Here is a 22,184-nt window from a genome sequence, read left to right as displayed (position 1 = left end):
GGAAAGTGAAAACCACCCAGTTCCATGTGATATTTACATTAATCATTGTAAACTTTACTTTTCTAAAAAACTCTTCTTGCTTTTCTTGTTTTGCTTTTCTTTTTCAGGAAATCAGACTTTCAAGCATCACTGAAATGATGGTGAGCACTTACCAGTTTTTTTTTAGCAAGTTTTAGGGATGCTTGTGAAAGATTAAATTCACATTATATGTGATGCAGGAAAATAGAAAACTCTCATTTTCCTTGTTTATTCCCTCAGGTTGCTTTTTCTCATCTGTTGTTTATTTGGATTAATACCATTCCATCCAACAGCAAAGTAAACAATAGGAACCAGAAAAAAAGCAAAGACGAAGAAGAAATTTCTTTTTCCCATGACCCGAATGACTAACTCCTAGGAGCGTCACAATCTCCTAACAAAGATGAACAGACCCCAACACCTAAGGCTATTAGCTCCCTCTCTTCTCAGTGTATGAGTTCAGTGAAAGCAACTGTGCATTGCGTTACTTTATATTCCTAGGGAAAATCTTACCAAGTAATTATAAAACTAGTCCTACTATCGTCTTAAAGAAAATGCTTTCAGTGAATTCATTTAAAGCCTATATAATATGTAGGCTTTGTTCTTAATGTAGATATTTTCTTTTTTAAAGAAGAATGCTTACTTATTTTATCTATTATTATATTTTAATTTGCTATAGGGCATGTGTGCTCATGAGAGAGAGAGAGAGAGAGAAAGTGAGAAAGCATGCTACCTGGTCTGGGACTCAAACCATAGTCGACCACGTGGGAGTCCAGCATCCCAAGTGCCATACCACCTGCTGGCCCCTGCTGTAGATATTTTCAAGAATAGTTTTTGCAAATATTTGATGTATAAATACTATTGGGACTTGGACATATCCGGTTCCCCACGCCATCTAATCAGAACAGCTGTTTTAATTTATTTATCTAAAGAGACTTACTGAAATAGCATCCCGAGCAAAAACAAGTAGAAAATAATTGGTCTATTGCCGCACTATCAATAGAAATATAGTTCAAATTCCAAGTGTGAGTCACATGTAAGCTTTTGAGTTTTGTGGTAACCACACTGAAAAAAAGCTTTAAAAATATATAATTGATTTTAATAATGTATTTTAATGTACCTAATATGTCTGAAATATTATTCAACATGTAATACATATAAAAATTATTAATAAAATATTTTACATCCTCCCTTTCTGTACTTAATCTTCAAACTCTGGTGTATATTTTATACCTATTATATATCTCAATTTGGAGTAATCACATTTCAAGAACCTAATAACCACATGTGGCAAGTGACTACCATATTTAACAGTGCAGGTTTAATGTGCTATACTTTTTGAAGAGTCTCCCACATATATTCTCTCAAACAGCTTAGGTATCTGCGATTCTTGTCTTACTCCCTCTTTTTATATACCGGTCATAAATCAGTCAGAGAGGCCCCATCCTAATAACATTATCACACCCAAAGGCCTTACCCTGGAACACCATGAAGAAATTAAGTCTTCACATAATACTGTCACAATATAATTAATACAGTCCACTTCCAACATATGAATTTCCAAGGGACATCCAATCATCTACAAAGACTAAATTTCAAAACAGGAAACTTTGGGGGACAAACGATGATCCAAACTGTAACAACATTTCAAAACTACATTCCTCATCCAAAAGTGAAGATAACAGTATCTAAGTATTGTTGACAGAACCCAAAGATATTATGTCTGTGAAATGTAATGTATGTTGTAAATAAACATCTATCTACTTTAGGCAATCATCCTCATCATAAATATGACTATAACTGCAAGAATAATGATAAATGTATGCTCAGGCACTATGGAGCAAAGAAGAGGGACATTTAAATCTGCTTCCAGGTTCAGGAAAAGTGCTTCCTCACAGAACAGGAGATGTTTGCAGAGATTTTGAAAGATAGAATTCATACTTCGGAGTGTGAACTGTGAATCTAGGAACAGCAAATCTATTTTTGTGACTGAAGATAAGGATGCTGAGGAAGGAATGAAAAAATGAAGATAGAATTCTTTTCCGTCCAGAATATAGAAAAAAATGAATTATCCAAATGAAGCATAATAATAAAACTGGGTGAGGGGAGGAGCAGATGGTGTAGTGGTTATGTCGCTGAACTCCCACATGACTGACCATGGTTCAAGTCCCAGGCCTGGTGGCTTGAAACTCATGCCAAGCTCATGTGTATGCATGCATAAGATCCCAGGAGGAAAATGGAGCAGAAGGGATTGCAGTATGGTCATAATCCCAGGGGAATAATTTCTCACTTTTCCTCTCAATGTCTCTTCTCTTTCTCCAGCAAGAACATGTGACCTAAGGCAAAAACCTCTTTAATAAAATCAGGACCAGCAGATGGTGTAATGATTACATTGCTTGACTCCCACGTAATCGATCTAGGTTTGAGTCCCGGACCCAGTGGCTTAGAATTTATGCTGGGCATGTATGTGTGTGTGCCCAAGGTCCCAAGAGTCTTTTCTTGGAGAAGAGAAGGGATTGTGGTATGCCCATCCCCGCTTGGGGGGTGTGGTGATTTCTCGTTTTCTGTCTCTCTCTCTCTCCATTGAGTGTACACACTATAGAAAAAAAAAACAACTCTCTAAAAATAAATGAATAAATAAATACAGTTGAGTGTTAACTTTACTATCTAACTCATTCTTAGAAACAATGTATCCTTGGAGATGCACACACTTGTGTCTGTGTGTGTGTGCGTGTGTGTGTGCATGTATGTGTGTGCATGTATGTGTATGTGCACGCACGCGTGTGTGTATTCCTGCCTTGTATCTCATTGGGGAAATTGAACAGTGGAGAGATTGAATGGCAGTGAGTCCCAACACAGAGTGGTAAATGTGGCCAAATCCAGGATCATGAAGATTAAACTAAGGAATCCTAAGCCTTTCAATTTGGATGAGAAGGTACTGGATAGTAATATATCTGAATTCCTTGTAAGAGAATAACTATGGTCACAAGTTTCTCTAAGACTCTTTCTCTTCCCCGTAATTACAAGACCAAAGATGAAAACAGGTTTGTGAGAATCCTAATTGGACTGCATCATGCTGGGAGTTTTAGAACTGTCAAAACAAATATTCTAATTTTTGACTGTAGTCAAACACTTTCCCACTAAGCAAAGAGAACTCAATAAACAGTTTTATTTGTTTTATAAATAGTTTGGTGAAAAGAATAATATTTGTGAGTTGTACTAGCTAAAAAATGTTTGCCCAGTAAAACTTTATCACTGTATGTGAATGTTCTAAGCCTAAAAGACACAGAATTGGAAGAAATTAGTGCCACATATTTTTAGAAAACACTCTTAAATCGCAGGTATCACAGTGACTGAAATCCATAATAGATTACTGTGGGATACAGGAAAGTTCTTGCTATTTTCTGTAGGGATATTTGAAATATCTTCCCTGAAAACCCAGGCTCCTAAGAAGATCAATTAATGAACAAAAGTGTATTCCATAGGAAATCTTTAATTTACTGTGATTACATGCTCTAGACAGTTTCTGTCATCCTTTGCTATTCTTAATAAATCTGTTCTTTTTGTGCAGTATTTTCAGTAAATTATTTGAAAATGTTTTTGTAAGCTAAAAATCCCAGCCCCAGTAGCTTGAAAAACTCATGGCGCATGTACATGCATTCCCCTAAACCCAGCGGGATGATGAAATGTAGGAGAGAGGATTGCAGTGTGACCATGTCCATAACCACCATGCCCACAGCCACACAAACAGACACACACACACACAGACACACACACATACATGCAGCTTCAAGAATACATTAGTGTTATAATGTCTGTAAGGATGAAATAGATGGTAAAAATGGACACCTGATTTTATTATTAATATCTTAATTTTGGATAACTCATTTTTCTCTACATTCTGGGTGGTGAAGAAATCCCAGGACATGCCCCTCACTATTGCCCTCCACTTCAAAAACCAGATGCTGGAGATGCTAATTCTTCTGTTGACCCCTTGACACAGTCAGGTGATAAATAACCAGGCTACAGCAGTCAGATTACATTAGGACGTTGAATCTTAAAGACGGTAATGTAAAGGAGAAGCTGGATTCATCACCACAGCATGTAGCAGACATTATGACATCAGGCCCTCGCAGTGCGGCCTGAAGCTCAGCATCAGGGTGTCCTGGGCCCTGCCTGTCTTCTAAAACTGACTTGCTAGTTTTCTATTCACTCTTTAAGCCCCCAATATCCTTCCAGGACACGCTGTTTGAGCTTGTGGTCAGATTTTATTGTTCACCACCCTGAACCAAGTCAGAGGAAAAAACTAGAGCTCGGAAGTCAGAAGATAATTTCATGCTTCCTGATGTTAATCTACAGCATATTTTTATTACAAATAAATGCTAGAGAAAAAAATTTTCAAGATGTTCCCTAATATTTTTTAAAGAACAAAAACTAATCCTAAGAAATATATTGCACTCAGAAATCTAGATCTAGTAAAATCCTTAGTCTATTCTTGGAGGAAATTTCTACCATTACATAAATTCGAAAATAACCACCCAGCTTATTAGCACAGCTACTCATTTCTAAAGAGAAAGTCAGTTACCAGATTAACATCAAATCCAGTCTACAATCCCCCCTTTACAGAAAATTCAAAACAGAGCTTTTTTTCTTCTGTGGTCACTCACTGTGGAGCTCATGGAATGTTGGATCCAACTCTATTCTGCTATAAACCTCTCATTACACTCTTCAGTCACTAATGAACAGTCTGAGCCTGAATCTTTGTAAGGTACTGAGGCTTTCTATTATCAATTGTTGTTTCTAGTTTTCACAAAACAAAACAAAGAATGGAAAAGAAAAATACAATCAAACAGTACTTCGAGATGATGTATTCACTGAAATATTATACTACTATGAAAATAATATTAAATCTCCATGTGCAGACAGTAAATATAAGTCTACTAACTTGAAGCTCAGAACAAGGAGCCCAGGGTCAAGCTAAGGAGCTGCAAAGCTATGTCTTTGATTGATTTCAGAAGAAGAGCCTCAACTTGGGATTCTGACACACAGTGAGAAGCCAAAATTTAAGATATGAAGAGAGACTCTAGTCCTGGTTTCAGTCTTTCTTACATAAGGCCACCTCTACTCCACCCCTGCAATTTATGTGAATCAAACAACTCTCCACCATACTTTTTTTTCTTGCTTAAGCTAGTTTGTATTAGGTTTCTGTGATTTGTAGTCAAAGAATCCTGATTTTAAATGCAGAGAATATTAATTTGAGAATTGCTTCCAATTTAGAAAAGGGAAAAAAAAAAACTAGTTTAACAAGAACTTCCTCAGTAAATAATTCCTTATAAGATCTGACCTGAAAATTAGCATCATCTGGATCTTCTAGTGATCTTGCTTCTTACAACATTGTATGATGTTTTTTGTTTTTTGGGTTTTTTTTTTTTTGGGGGGTTTTTTTTGCATGCATTCACCGGAAAGACAGAGAGAGACAGAGAGAAAGAAAGCAAGAAATCAACCCCCGGGGGGGATGGCCCCGCCACATTCCCTTCTCCTCTATTCTCCTCTCGGGATATTGGGCATGCACGCACACACACCTGGTGTGAGTTTAAGCTTTGCTAACTTGTGTGTCTCTGTGTGACTGTTCAGGTTTGTGTCTCAGATAAAAGAAAAGCACCTATTAGAATTTACAACCTGACTCTACCTGTTAGTAGCTGTGTAAGATGGGAGGAGTCACTTCTTTGTCAGGGAGCCGAGTGGGAAGTCACTTGTGGACAGCTGGTGACCTCACAACCAAAGGACCAGAGAGGAAGAGAGGACCCTATCTCTTGTCAGAATGGCAAGATGGGATTAGAAACATTTCCGAAAGCTTGACAGACTATGTCTCCAAAGCACTATGTGCATATGTCCACTCCTCTAGTCCAGTTCCAGTGGTTGTCTCTCACTTGAACGACTTCAGTAGTCTTCCAGCTAGTCTTCCTGCTCCAGTCTTTCCTCAACAACTGCCAGAATCATCATATGAAAGCCTTCAATTATGTCATTCTCCTGCTTCAATCTTTCTGGTGGTTCTCATAAAATAATATCAAAACTCCCTAGCATGGTCTTACATGATTTTTTTTTTCTCTTTCTCTGACCTCAATGTATAGCATTTCCCTCCTGCTCCTTTCATTTTACTTCAATTGTACTGACCTACTTGAACATACTAGAAGAGTCTTTGCTATTCCCTCTGCCTAGAATATTCTTCTTGAACATCAGCCATGCCTGATTTTTATCTCTTTCATTCAGTTCCACACCTCAGTGTTGCCTCTCAGAAACATGTTTTCCTGATATCCCAATCTACAACAGTTCCCCACACTGGCTTTATCACATCTCATTGCTTTATGTTTTTAACAATATTTATCAGAGCCTGACTTCTAGGTGTTTCTTAACTGACTTTTTCCTTTCACTAGAATATAAGTTCTCAGAGAGCATAAAACTAATCAAATGCACTGCTATATTCCCTAGAACAAAGCCCGATGTAGAGTACGTAGTCGGGGAATAATCATTGAATGCATGAATGGATAAATGAATTCTAGGTGGTTCTCAGCTTTGTTCCTTTACTGAAAATTGACAATGGAAAATGACATTGCTTTTTTGAGTCATGACTTCAAGTTTTCCAGAGAGTCATTTGGTAGAAAACACATTCTTTGAGTACAAGGGCCCTGCCTTTGTTCTGTCAGACTGCAGCACAGTGCCTCACACATAACCAATATTCAATAAATGTTTGCTAAATGAATTAATAAATCAAGGCTTCTACCACTGCCGTTGTTAAAGTAATTTTATGTTACTTTCCTATTCATACTTAGTAAAACGTCTCAACACTTAATAAAGAATAATATAGGTTGAGCATCCCTAATTTCAAAATCCAAAATCTGAAATGCTCTAAAAGTCTTGAACTGTTTGGTGCTAACATGACTCTAAAAGTGGAAAATTTTTACACTTGACCTCATGGAACAAGTCACAGTCAAAACACTGTAATACAGAGCCAAGATAGTGGCACAGAGGTAAAACATGATACTCTGTAAGGCTGGGCAACATGGGAAGATGCTAGAGTCACATCTGAACACCTTTCCAAGTGTGCTGGGCACATGTGTGCCCAAGACCCAGAACTAGTTAAGGTGTATACTGCTAACATGCTGTGTTCCATGGGCTGGGACCACATGGAAGGCCTTGGCTCAGCTCCTACTCCACCCTAAAGGCTGGGCACAGTGGCACACACCTGTAATCCTAGTCTCTCAGGTCAAGACAGGCCTGGATATCATAGCAAGACCTTTTCTGAACAGGCAGGCATGAAGGTCCCAGCTACTTGGAAGGGTAAGGTAGGAGCAGCACAACACAGAGAATCCTTGCCTTAAAAATAAATTAATTAATCTCTCTCTCTCTCTCACACACACACACACACACACACACACAGGCATAAAAGTTGATGTCTGAACCAGACATTGTAATGGTCATTCTTATACTCTTGAATATATATGAAGTAAAATGGAGATTCTAATGAAGTTGTTCAAGATGGAGCTAGAATGCTGATGGAAAAGAAAGCATAGTTAGGGTCGGCAGGTGGTGTGGTGGTTAAACCACTGGACTCCCTCATGGCTGACCACAGTTCAAGTCCTGAACCTGGTGGCTTGCTTTCTCACTTTCCCTCTCTCTCTCTCTGTCTGATCAAAATGAGTAATAATCATAATAAGTAAAGTTAAATAAATAAATTTAAAAACCAAAAAAGAAAGCATAGTTAACACTTTTAGAAACATAAGTGAACTATGTGGAAGACAGATTATCCAGAGTTTATATTCAATAACCTAAACATCAAAGGAATTTGTAGTTGTGGAGAAAACTTTACTATCTGAAACTTCAGGACTCCTCTGGCTGAATGTTCCAGGAAAACTCAGGCAAGCCATGGAACTTACTGAAGAAATCACATAGCAGTCATGTTTAAGATTTATTGATATCACGTATGGCTGCCTTGTGAAGAAAATAAATTGGTGCATTTTGAAAACAAAGCCACTGTGTTAAACTCTAGAAGTGATATTTTTATTCTTTGTAGGGGACAGAAAATGAGAAGCCACTATTTTCTTGGGATTAAAAGAGGAAAAAAAATTCTCCCCTGCCCTTTCATCCTTTCTGTTAGAACCAGTTTTGTTAAAGTTGCCTTTCTGAAGAATTTCTGAAACAGAATAATAAGTGTGCACTTAACTAGATCCTATTGAACAGCTTAAAAGTACATCTCTCTTGGCTTTTTTTCCCAACTAGATTCATGGTTCTTAAAATTCAAAGGCAGGAAGTTCTGGTTATTGGTATAGTAACATGATGGTTCACTCTTTTTCTACCCAAACTTGGCCCTTTGTACTGTACAATAGAATAGTTCTGAGTGAATGTATAAAATGAGAAGAAACACTTCACCCACCTTTTTTTTTAAAAAAAAGAATTATTCTTATTTAACTTTATCAAGTTATTTATTTATTTTTTAATTTGACCAAAGAGGGACAGAGTGAGAGAGCAAGAGAGAGAAAGTGAGAGAGCAAGCCACCAGGTCTGGGACTCGAACTGCAGTTGGTCATGTGGGAGTCCAGTTCCCTTAACCACCATGCTACCTGCCAGTCCCTTCATCTACCTTTAAAACAATCTATTTCTTTTGCCACTCTAAATATCTATCTTCTCAAAGATGAGATTTCATGCTAATTTAGATTCTTTTAGTTGAAAATTTTCTTAAAAGTCATCTGGCCCAGGGACCTGCAGTTAGCGTAATGGCTATGTCGCTGGACCCCCATGTAGTCGACTGCGGTTTGAGTCCCAGACCCGGCGGCTTAAACTCACACTGGGCACGTGTGCGTGCATGCCCAAGATCCCGAGAGGAGAATGGAGGAGAAGGGATTGTGGTGTGGCCATTCCCCCTGGGGGGTGATTTCTCGCTTTCTGTCTCTCTCTCTCTGTCTCTCTCTGTCTTTCTGGCGAGCGCACACGCCCTATAGCAAAAACCTCTCCAAAAAAAAAAGTCATCTGGCTCAGGTCAGCAGGTGGCATGGTGGGAAAGGTGTTGGATTTCCACACTCAGTGGATTGAAACTCATGCCAGGCATGTGTACGTGCATGCACAAAATCCTGAGAGGAGAATGGAGGACAAGGGATGCCACGAGAGGTGTGGCAGTCCCTCCTGGGGGGTGATTCCTCACTTTCTCTCTCTCTGTGTCTCTCTGGCAAGTATATGCACCCTATGCCAAAAACTTCAAATGAAAAAGAAAACCAAAAACAACAACAACAAAACCACCTGGTCCACCCTCTCAATTCTATACTGGAAAAAGCAAAAACCGTGAGCTGAAGGCTTTTGGTCCGCCCTCATTTCATAAACGAGGGCAAGGTCAGAACTGCCACCACATCTTTGCAGGAGACTGGTGTGCTCTGCACTTTGAAGCATCCAGGGAAAATAAGTGGTAATCTGGATTCTTTATTTTTCTGGTCAACATTTTGATAAACTTTCTTTGTTATTTGATGGAGATCATATTAGTTTGGTGTTATTTTATACTGATGGGGGAGAATCTTATTTTAAAACCATTTGTGTAAATGACCATCTTATTTCTTTAGAATAATGGAATAATTGTTTACTCTGACAGGAAAGACACTGTAGCAACCCAATACTATTCTTTTGAAATGTAGTCATAATTGTGAGGCAGATCCTGGGGATTTGTTTTTAAAATTCCTAATACGAATATACATTCTCTGGTTCCTAAATCCAATTGCTAAACTTTAAAAATCTAATACTTTTATCTACCACCTTTTCTTTTAAAGTGCTCCTTTTGTCATTTAGTTATTGATTTTCCTGGGTTTCCTTTAATAAGTATTCTATGAAATTACCAATGGGCTTTTATGAAAGCAGATTCTCATGAACTGAAATAGATAAGTTGCTTTATGTTTGCAATGTTTACTAAAGTCCCATGTGCAAGATGCACCAAAACCTAAAACAGTAGTGTTGTATAAATATCCATGAGTTTGTATTGTTAATATATATGTTGAGCCACATATTTTTTTTTTTTGAGAGGTTTTCGCTATAGGGCGCGTGCGCTCGCCAGACAGACAGAGAGAGACAGAGAGACAGAAAGCAGGAAATCACCCTCCGGGGGGGTGGCCACGCTGCAATCCCTTCTCCTCCGTTCTCCTCTTGGGATCTTGGGCACGCACGCACATGCGCCCAGCGTGAGTTTAAGCCACCGGGTCTAGGACTCGAACCATGGTCGACTACGTGGGAGTCCAGCAACATAGCCATTACGCTAACTGCCGGTCCCTTGAGCCACATATTATCGGTACAGTTCCATATGTATGCTGAGATTGGATGGTCGATATAAAACCGTGGCCTCTTTGTTACTCAAAACCTAACAATAAAATAAAAATAAGTTAAGGGTCCAGTCATGGTGGCACTAGGTTAGTAATATGCTCTGCAGTTCTGGGAGCCATATGGAAGACTGGAGTTTGGTTCTCAGGTTGATCTGTGCATGTGGACATGTGTGCACATTCCCATGATCCTAGATGGCTGGGAAAGGCTGGTGGGGGGATCATGCCATGAGACCTTATTGAGTGTGCCTATCTTTCTCTCTTTCTCTATATCCCACTTGTATATCATGAAAGACAAAAATAAAGTTATATAAAATTAAAGTGAATTTAGTACTGTTCTATATAAACCAAAGACTACATTAGTACTACATTAGCAACTAAGGGTGGAAACAAGAGGGAAGACAGAGTGACTCAATGAATATAAGAAAATAAAATTTTGCTAGGAATAAGAACGACTCAAAATGAATTGGGCTACTTGGAGGCACCATGGCATGAAGTAAAAAGCCTAGCCTTTGAAAATCAACTTGATCACTTACTAGTGTTACCTAGAATAAATCGCTCAACATCTTTCAACTCTAGTTTATTTTTCATACTTTTTAAGTTCATTTACTTACTACTTAGAGAGAGAGAGAGAGAGGCACCACACCAGGGTCTTCAGATTGAATTCTATTAGGTTGTCAGGAGAGTCATAATGTATTTTTCTGTGTTTCTATGCAAAATATGTCATGACTTTCCCAACAACCCAATACCTCCAAGCTCAGACAGCCTGGATCACAGGCATGTGTGTACACGCAGCATACATTGGGAGACCCCAGGACATGAACCTGAGACCCTGCAATGTGTGTCTGGATGCTTTACCACTCTTCTAGTCTGGTGGATTCTCATTATCTGTTAGTTGGAGGTGATAACACCTCATAGAGTTGTTATAGAAAATAAAGAAAATTACACATGAGAAAGAAAATGGCACAATACTTGGCTCTAAGAAAATTCTTCATGTTTTTTGAAAAGCAATGAATTTTCTGTAAGTAGTTTGAACAAAGCTCGAACAATTTCACCAGAAATATTCTAGAGAGAGATTAAGCATTAAATAAGTAGCTTTACTAAATAACCTTTATGAATTCAGAAATTTATACTCTAAACCCTCTTAATTTACAAACATTGAACAGAAGTAAAGGAAAGTGATACAACTTGCCCTAGCTGAAAAACACAAATTCTTATTCCTAATTTCTAGGCAATCTACCAATATACTCCTCTCCACACTCCACCCTTCAATACCTATTTGACTCATAGTATCTCTCGACATTCTCAAATGCACTTTGACAAAAGCAGGTTTGTTGGGAACCAGCAGTTAGCGTAATGGCTATGTCACTGGACTCCCACGTAGTCGACCGCGGTTCGCGTCCCAGACCCAGTGGCTTAAAACTCACGCCGGGCATGTGTGCGTGTGTGCCCAAGATCCCGAGAGGAGAATGGAGGAGAAGGGATTGCAGCGTGACCATCCCCCCTGGGGGGTGATTTCTCGCTTTCTGTCTCTATATCTCTCTCTGTCTGTCTGGCGAGCGCACGTGCCCTATAGCGAAAAACCTCTCCAAAAAACAAAAACAAACAATCAAAAAAAAACCAGGTTTGTTTACAATTCTCAGCATGCTTGCCTCAATTTTCTCCTCTGTACCTCTGCCCACACCCATTGCCATTTCCTCTTCCATCACCAAGTCTATGCCGAGCTATTTGCCTTCCATCTTTTTTTTCTCATCTTTTTTTTTAGAGATTTTTGCCTTAGGGCACGTGTGCTTGCCAGAGAAAGACACAGACAGACAGACAGACACAGTGAGAGGGAAAGTGAGAAATCACCCTCCCCAGGGGGGATGGCCACATACCAATCCCTTCTCCTCCATTCTCCTTCCTGGATCTTGAGCATGCATACACATCCACCCCACATGTGTTTTAAGCTACCAGGTCTGGGAGTCGAACTGTGGTCAGCTGAGTGGGAGTCCAGTGATGCAACCACAGTGCCATCTGCTGGCCCCTCCCTTCCATTGTTTAAAGCAACACTAAGGGAAGAGAGTTTTTTATTCTATTACCATCTGTACATCTCCATCTGCTCTCGCAATTGATGGACTTTGATGTCCTCTTCAATCCACTAAGCAATCTCCTTATCATATAAAGAGCAAATCACTCTCTCACTCAAAGTTCTTACTTGCTTTATTATACTTAAGGTAAAAATATAAACTCCTAAACAAAAATGACAAGGTTCTGCATTATGTGCCCCTGCCTGCCCCCTTTACACTCACCTTGAAGGTGCTCTCCCTTTGACTCAGCCTAATCCATCCACCTGGCCTTCTTTCTGTTCCTCCAGTGCTTCTAGCTCTTTCCTACAGTGATGTCTTCACATACTGGTCTTTCATCCTCAGGCTCATCTTTCAAGACATGTCATAAATGCCATTTCCTCAGAAATACCCTCCCCAACCTCGCCAAAGTCACCAGTGCATAAGGAAGGGGGTCCTCTATGAAACTCTACCCGAGCACTTTTCTCCTGCCTTCATGGCATGCCCTTGTTTTGATGTACATAAGGGATACCAGGAGCTGCCTGCACTTCTCTGTCCAAGTGGGCAGAGAAATCACATTGGAGCAGATGTTAGAGAAGTGTCACTTACTCTAGTAAATGTAAAGTGATTAGGTTTACATAGGAGAAATTTGTGTGGTATATAAAAAGAAAACCCACACAACACTCTTGGGATAGTCTGATGGTCAGTTGGAAAAATGTGGGTAGAGCTTCATGTGCCCAGGGCCTTCTAGGAAAAAAGAGACAAACAAATCTAGCCTCTTCTTCCAAAGTTTGAAACCAAGAAACTTAGACTGATTGTTAATTTCTTACATTTCCAGTGAAGTAACGTGTAGAGTTTAAGGTCTTTCTTCATTTCTCTAATGTAAGAGTGAAGAAATTTTGAAATGTACATAATGATAGGACATTATATATTAAGCTTTCAACCATATAAAAAGAAAAAAAAAAATGACTTCGGCCAAATTTACTGGAGGAAAACTCAAGGGAAGTCTTACAAGAAAATTCACCAAGGGCTGGCCTTGTGATCTAGAGAAACCAGATTCCACAAAGTTGACAATGCTTCAAATCCCAGATCTGGTGTTTTGAAAAAACACACTAGGCATGTGTGTGTGCATGACCAAAATCTCAACAGGATGGAGAAATAGAGGAGAAAGGATTGTGGCATGACCATGTCCTATTAGAGGGTTTTTTCTCCCTCTCACTGTCTATGGGGAGCACACATGCCCTCTGGCAATAGAAATAATTTTTTAAAAATAATAATACACAAATTTACAAAGGCGTAATATGAGTACAGCACAGAACCAAAGGATCCAAAAGGAGGGGCTGGTTTGTAATATGCTCTCTTTTTTTTTGGAGAGGTTTTTGCTATAGGGCATGTGCGCTTGCCAGACAGACAGAGAGAGACAGAGAGACAGAAAACGAGAAATCACCCCCTAGGGGGGATGGCTACGCCACAATCCCTTCTCCTCCATTCTTCTCTCAGGATCTTGGGCATGCACACACATGCGCCTGGCGTGAATTTAAGCCACTGGGTCCGGGAATCGAACCGCGGTCGACTACGTGGGAGTCCAGTGACATAGCCATTACACTAACTGCTAGTCCCTGTAATATGCTCTTTAAGCATAGAGTCCAAGCACAGATCTGTCATATCTTGGGCAGATGCATGCTGCATCAGAGGCATCACCACAGCAGTGAACCAGCATCTTCCTTCTACCCTTATGAGGCTAATCTGCCACAGTGGTACCACGTGGCAGTAAGAGCAACCACCATAAGACCCATTAGGCTGATTACATTCATTTATTAGAATGATAATTTATCTGTGTGTCTATTTTACTAAACTAAAAGCTTCATGAAAGAAGATATCGTGTCCATTTGGTTAATCATCAAAGCTATCATATATAACTACCTACACAGGCTGCACACCACTCAAGTCCAAGATGTGTCATTTGCAAAGATTTTAATGTGACTAGCACCCCTACAGCTCTGTAACTGCTTTATCCATACAACTATGGTACCCCTGTATGACCATGGTAAACAGGGTATCAGGCACATACTAAGCACTCAATAAATATTTATAGAATGATTGGATGAAAGAATGTGTGATTGGGGCTAGCAGGTGGTGTAGTGGTTAAGGCGCTGGACTCCCACATGGGGGACTGTGGTGCAAGCTCTGGACCCGGAAACTTAAAACTCATGCCGGGCATGTATCCGTACATGCCCCAAATTCTGAGAGGAAAATGGAGGTGAAGGGATTGCAGTATGGCCATCCTTCCTCAGTAGTGATGTCTCACTTTCTTTCTCTCTATCTCTCCAGTGAGCGCACATACCCTACACCAAAAATCCAAAAATCTTTCTCTCAAAAAAAAAAAAAAGGATGTGTGATCTACATTGTTCATTTGTACACATTTCTATGTTTCTTTATAAGAAGTCTTTGGATGTTTTCCCTCATGCATCTAATTCAGTATGTCCAAGAGGAACCATTTTATCTAGTTAGTACAGGAAGTCAGAATGGTACGAAAAGTTAGATTTGGTCATTTTCATATCGTACTGATGAGAAAAGGGAAGGCAAACAAGACAAAGTGACTCCCATCATGTACCAAAGCCGAAACGAGACCCAGGCCTCTTGCCATCCAGTACCACCTTCTCTCTGTGGTCCTCACCTGCTTCTTCAATAACTCTCTTTTGTTTTCATGAAACAGAAAGGAGTACGCTCAAGTCAGGGTCACTCAGCCACTCATGGCCACTCTCTGGTTGAGGAGCTGGGTGTTGAGGCATACTTCCCCCTGCGGAAATGCTGATGTGTGATCTGCCAGAAGCTCTGACCCAAGGTGGTTAGTAATAAGTTATCAGGGAAGGTTCCTACATTGAGACAGTAATTAAAGCTCTATGTTACTGTCTTGTGAATTCCCCAAAATGTGTCTTGGTTTTAAAATCTCTCATCTTTTTAAACATGAACAAGTGTTTGTTTTGTTTTTTATAATTTTCCTGAATCGCACCAAAAGCAATATAGACAGCTATTGAAAATGATGTTAAGTCCTCAAAAAGAGAGACAGAAAGATATCCAAATCAAACCTACTTTTGGGAACTATCAAATAACTGGTAAAAGGTGTAGTTTAAAAATTACACTCTTTGCTTTTTTGTTGTTTTTGTCTTTTGGTTGGTTGATTGGTTTGGTTCAACAATCATTTTAAATAAGTAGGTTCCCAGCTCCTTTGTGACCTTTGTTTTTGTATTTCCAAAATTTTAAAAATAGCATTATTATTTGGTGTAGGAGTTACTCTGAATTTGTATTACACAACTTTTACTTAAATTGGTGGCTAACTTCCTTTTTTATAACAGAATTAAGGTGTGAGTAATCAAGCCTCTTGTTCTATTTCTGCCACAATTTTTCATTCTTAGGTTTATGATCCTCCAAATACTTATTATAAAATCAATGTTAGTAAAATAATATATGGATTTTGAAAAGCACCATGATGAATTACTGAAATATCCTTCTTATGAATGTTGCCTCAGGGAGTATTTAGGAGGGCCACTGGATGGGAAAATTTGTAGGCTGCAAATTATATTAATGTATGGCCAAGATGTGGTCAAAACTAAGTGTGTCAATTCACACCCCCACGATTCTCACATTGGTCTTCCTAAGGCTTGTGTAAATTCAGTTCTGGGCTATGAGTCACTAAAAGAGTTTCTGTTAAACCCCAACATTTCTGATTACCTGTGAAGAATGGAGACAAGAGAGACACCTGCTCCACCTTTAAACGTTTGCAGAATGACTAGCTGAGGACACCACTAGATGTACAATAAATTCGACTCAGACATTTAGTGACTGCAGTTCTGTGCATATAAAGAACAAGAAAACTCAGCCAGAATGGCAGCTCCTACAAGAGGATGTGGAAATGGACTAGAGCCGTGTTCAATTCCAACACAGAGGAACAACTGTTCAGGTGGGGTGAGGCACACCTTGCTGTAGAAACCCAGCCCTCTTCCTCTGACAGCCATGGAGTAGAAGAACATTCTAAATGTGCGACGAAGGTCTTCAGAGAACAAAGTAGTGGTTATTCCTGCATGTTTAAGGAAAAGGAGAAATGGGATCCAGCAAGTTTTAGATTTAGCTGTAAAGGGGAACAAATCCCAGGGCTGAGAGAATGCAGAAGACAAATGGTAACAGGAGGAGCGGGGAGGAATGAATTACAATTCCATATAAAAATTTATGCACTGTAGCTTAACATTTTTCTTTTTTTCTTTTTTTAAAGTTACGTTCTCTTCTACATTTTTCCCTCAGTGAACTTTCACTGATTAAGCTGTAAAGCACTACTTGCCTCTTTTCTCTGGGTTCCTGGAAGAGAGATCTATCTGAACACAAGAAGTCAATATTATTATTCAGTAAAACATCATAGTGGCATTCCTAATATGGAAGTAATATTCCAGCTTGCTAAAAGGAGTCAGTAATAAAACACTTCATAGCACTGTTCACCTCCCAATTGTGTTCACATGTATTTATCTTGTTCATTTTAATTACAGTCCTATAAAAGGCTGATAGGTGTTTTTATCCTATTTTACAGGAAAAAAAAATAGTTCATAAAGATATCAAGTGATTTTCTAAGATCACACAACTAATTGCTTGTGCAAGTAGAGCCAGACTCTTTCTTCTGATTTGGGTGTTCAGGAATATTGTCAGAAAGCATGTATTGGACATACTTTATATGGCAGGCAATGATGATAGCTCCTAGGACAAAATAATGCACAAGACAGACTATATGTGTCCTCAGGAGGTCTAATAGAAAGACAACTAACTAATATGTCCAGTGAAATGTGACTCAGACCTATGACAAGGAAATGCAAGGTATGATGGGAGCAAAAGACCCGAGCACCCAGCCAGGCCTAGGAAGCATCAGGGAAGGCTTTGCTAAGAAAGAGACTTCTGACTGGAGACCTTAGCCAGTGCTAAAGGGCTGACAGCTCAGCAGATATCAATGAATAGGCAAGGAATAAAGTGGCAACCTTGAAAAATCAAGAGAGAAGTGTCCTGAGGAAAGAGAGCAGTCCGTATAAGTCATAGAGAACATCCACTCTACAGTGCTGTTTCATGTATATGTATGTGTGCGGGGGGTATCTTTCTCATTTAAGAAGCCATACATTGTCCAACTCTCATTTCTGATTAAGAATGAATTAGTCTGTTTACTGTAAAATGTTGACATACACTTATAAAGATATAAAATAAACCCCACAAAAAATTAGACTTCTTTAGTTACTATCATTAATCTGTGAAAGTTGGAATTTTCTAGGGAAACGGGAGACCCAAGAAACTAATAATCTTCCAGAAGCATAGCCAGTGGGAACTAAAGTGCAAATTTCCTACTCATCTTCATGATAAAGAATTGAGGAAGATAGAGGAGTGAGAATTTGACACATTAGTTATAGATCTTAGAGTTCTGAGACATAAAGGACATGACACAAATGTGGAAGACTGGTGAATTACAGAAATGTTACGCACATGTAAGAGTTTTATTGACCACTTCCCCACACTGCTTTCCCACTAGGTAAGGCTAGAACTGCAAATAGAAAGACAGTACCAAGTATCCCTCATCCACCCCCACTAAGCATCCCCTGATGAATCATAACTTACTATTAATACTTGTAGTGCATATTCCTGAGTGTCATTCCCAGAAAATTAAACTATGAACACTTTTAAAATTGAGTTATTGACCTTTACAGCTTTTTCAAAAGAGAAAAGCCAGTGAGTCACAATTATGCTACAACTCTAGACCATCTGAATTTCTTCCAAGATGATGGCTTAAGACGTGTTTAATTCTTGGCTCTCTCAGATAAACTGAAAATTTAAAAATATGCATCTTTTAGCCCTGATTTATCTAATTAATCTTCAAGTTGTATCAGCTTCTGGATCTATCATTGAAATAATCCACCATTTTCTCACATGTACCGTGTCCAAAAGGGCTAGTCACTCAGTAGCTATATAACTTGACCAGGACTGTTCCTGGCTTCCTTTAACAACACTCTAAGATTATTTCTGCCTCTGGAAGTTTAGCTATCATGTCAAATAAGTGGACTATTTTGTATGGTTCATTTAAAAAAAATAACAATAATGTCAAATACATTGCATTGCTGAATCAAATTGCTGATTCCAACAGAATGGCAATTTGATGCCTTAGATAAATAATGACTAAGAACTGTAGATCATCTGTCTCAGTGACATTCTTTCCCACTACAGTCTCACTTAATTTCAAACCTCATATTGAATCTTGCAGAGTTTCTGGGAAAAAGAAAATAAAATTATCTTTACCATACATAAATTTTGTTTTAAGTGTTCTTATAGTAAGAACTTGTAGCAGTTGAGACATTTTCTTACTGGACTATCTCTGCTCTACTAAGTCTTCAGCAGTAACAATAGAAGATTATTATGGTCTTTGAGAATAAGACATGCTCAGATTTTCAAGTAAGGAGTTCAGATAATTATATTACTGTCTTATGTCTAACTCAAAAATATTAATACAAAATCTCTATTTTACCCATAGTTAGTGTAAAAAAGATCTCTCACTAATATGCTGAAAATTCATTTCACTGTTCTAGTATTTTCATTCGTGTAATTCCATTCTCCAATTTATTATGAAAGTAGTTTTGCCAGTTTTTTTTTCCTTGAAATAATGCCAGCACTGTACTGTAGGGGTTTTTCTGAAGATATTTAGAGATCTAATATCAATAGTGCACAAAAGAAAATATGGAACCATTTTTTAACATTACAAATGACCTAATTTGAAACATGAATTTCTTTTCTTTTATATGAGTATATGTTGAATTTATTTTTATTTATATTTTTAATTTATTTATTTTTCATTTCATTTTCTTTTATACATTCAATCACATTATTATTTGTCTTACAAAATGGATATTTCAACAGGTGAACATCTCTCCCCAACACAGTTGACAAAACCACAAAACATCCTCAACAGACAATACCACACCTCCCTGTGACATAATACTTTGCCTCCCTATTTTTCTTCTAAATATCCTATGGAAAATGAATTAATAAATTGCCTGATAAAATGTACAAATCTATAAATACCTGAATGAAGGTATTAAATTAAATAAGACTAGCCTCAAATATAATCCTCCTTGAGAGAGTAGATTTGGCAATCCAAAATTTCTGATTTCAAGATTGATTTATAATCTTCCCAAGGCCACCATACTCATGTTATTAGAATCAAAGTCTCCAAATAAAAACCATACTCTACTACTTAAACCATTCTCTTCTACTTAACAACAAAAGAAATAAAAAATTGTAAATTTAACTATGGATATCTTATTCATGATTTAGCTGCATTTTCCCCCTAATATATAAATCATAGACACAGCAAACTCAAGTGTGGGATTCAAGTAACAGATGTGAAAAATTCAGACATTCTGTTTGCCTTTGTCAGACTTTAGTAGTTTATTATTGAGAATCTTTATTTTTCTTTTCTCTTGTCTAGCTATCTATGCACCTCATTCCTCAGCCACAGAAGTAAATATGTCCAAAATTGATTCTGAGTTTGATAAGCCCTAGTGATGACATTAGCCTCTGGAATGCAGAACTGGGACCATACAGTAACCGGTTGGCAGAACTCTCCTTCCACCAAGTCACTGATTCAGAGCAAAGCTTGTGCTTCACATCTACCACAACAGTTAAACACAGGTATTCTGAAATAACTGATTTATCAAATGCAAGGGAGAGTGGTAAAGAAAAGGGAATTATGTTTTTGTTTTGAACTGTAAGAGATTTCAAACTGTATATGGTACACAAAAATGTCAATGCACATAACCACTGAACAGAATGCTTGAAATGATTAATACAGTAAATTTTTATGTATATGTTACCACAATTAAAAAAACAAAACAAACAAAACCCTCTATGTGCCTAGATTCTGAAAACTGCATCCCTGCATCCCTGTGTTCCAGTTATGTAAGTTCCCAAGTCCAATATACAATTGGCTATAAGTCTGTGACAGTGACTGGGTAATTCTTCCTGCAGCATCTATTATGCTAGGCTGTCTGGGCCCTAAATAAGCATTCGTCCTTCAGAAATTAGTAAACAGCACTGACTCACAGAAATATCTACGTAAAAGTGCCACAGGAAAAAAGAAATCTCAAACATACCATGTAAGAGCAAGTGCTAGGAGCACGTGGAACATCACTTACTCTCCAGTGTGCGCAGGTGTAAAGTGGTGGGAAGTGGAGAAACCCTCCCTCCTATCCCAGGATTGGCCACTACACCACCCTGCCCGATTGCCACAAGGGCAAGCAAATCATGATCAGACCGTCAATTAAAGCATTTCCTAGACTGACAAGCACATTTCAATGTTCTTGGGAAGGCCAGCTGCTGGGGCAACAGGCATCTTTCCCACTCCAGCCTCCACTCGACCAGAAGCTACTTGTAAGGTTTATGTGTGAATTGTGTGCTGGGTGTTTGCTTTTCAACAGTTTGAGTAGTTGATGTGTAAATATGTTCTCAAAAATATTTACAACTATACTGTCTCCGTCATAGAGTCACAAACAAAATTATAACAAGTGTTTTGAACACTATCTTTAAAGTTCAGGTTTTTGAAATTTTGAAAGTTGTTTATTGTCAAGAATTATGGAGTTTGAGAAAAAAGTTTTGATATGTAAAGTAAATGTGGGAAAAGGTATAAATAAATAAATAAATAAATAAGGGGGAAAAAGACATCTGTGCCTTTTTGTTGTGGTAGGTAGAGTGTTTCTGCAGACTGAAAATCGTCCTAAATTGTTAGAAGTGTTAGAAATAAGGTAAAAACCCACAAAATCAGTTGTCATCCTTCATCCTTTCTCTCTGCACATGCACTAAGTGATACCTGGGTATCCTCTCCCCTCCAAGGGAGACTGTAATCATTCTGGTGAGCTCCACTGTGGACAGCCAGATGGCTGCATGCCACTTAGAGGTGCAAGGAGCTCAACTCTGGAATCTCCACCAGGACAGCACTGGAGAAGCCTCCGCGAAGCTCTGTGTTTGTACCCACTTCCCTGCAGGAGCTGCCACTTGCAGAACTCTTCATTTCCCGCCCGCTCACACAACCACCCCCTGAAACTACCTACCAGCAGCGGTGACCAGCAGACAGACAGCACGCACATGATTCCCATGAGCTGGATGGCCGTCTCTGTCGTGATCCGGCCCCACTGGGCGCTGGACTGAGACGCCGTGGCCTTGGCCCGGCAGCGGGACACTAGGGCCTTAATCGTGGCCAAGTTGCAGGCAAAGGTGACACCCAGTGCCAAGAGCCCCAGGAATGCAAAGGTAGAGGCAAAGAAAAGGTTGCCCCAGCTGTGTGGAGAGCCGGTCCCATTGCCTCCTCGCCCGGTGCTGATGAAACACCACGTCCCCGGCCACTGGATCGTGTACTGGCCCACGCCCAGCACTGGTAACAGGGCAAAGGCGAGCACTGCCAGCCACACGCCGAGTAGCACTGCTCGCGTGGCACGCGTCTTCATGTGGCTCGCGTACCAGTGCGGCGCCCGGATGGCCAGCGCCCGCTCGACGGCCATGGCGCTGGCGATGAAGAGCGAGGAGAGCCCAAAAACAGTCATGGTCAGACCGAAAAATGTGCATAGTCTTCCGGATGGGTCTAGCTGCTCCCAGCCCTGCTTGGACAGGTACACCATGATGACCACCGGGCTGGTAAGCAGCTGCCCGACCAGGTCTGTGAGCGCTAGCCAGCCGATGCACAGCAGAAAGGACTTCCTGCGCTGTC

General features: G+C 39.3%; 1 protein-coding gene across 1 annotated transcript in view; it reads right to left on the bottom strand.

The window, feature by feature from the left end:
- PTGER3 (prostaglandin E receptor 3) overlaps positions 1–22,184 on the bottom strand; it is a 78,893-nt gene that overhangs the window by 54,796 nt on the left and 1,913 nt on the right. The window contains exon 2 of the mRNA XM_006167133.2: positions 21,532–22,036. Coding sequence (XP_006167195.1) covers positions 21,532–22,036 — 505 coding nt within the window. The remainder of the gene's footprint in view (positions 1–21,531; positions 22,037–22,184) is intronic.

The sequence above is a fragment of the Tupaia chinensis genome, unplaced genomic scaffold (assembly GCF_000334495.1).
Source record: "Tupaia chinensis unplaced genomic scaffold, TupChi_1.0 Scaffold144529_1, whole genome shotgun sequence".
NCBI lineage: Eukaryota > Metazoa > Chordata > Mammalia > Scandentia > Tupaiidae > Tupaia > Tupaia belangeri.
Note: the sequence above shows the minus strand (reverse complement) of the source record. Positions and strands in the feature narration are given on the sequence as shown.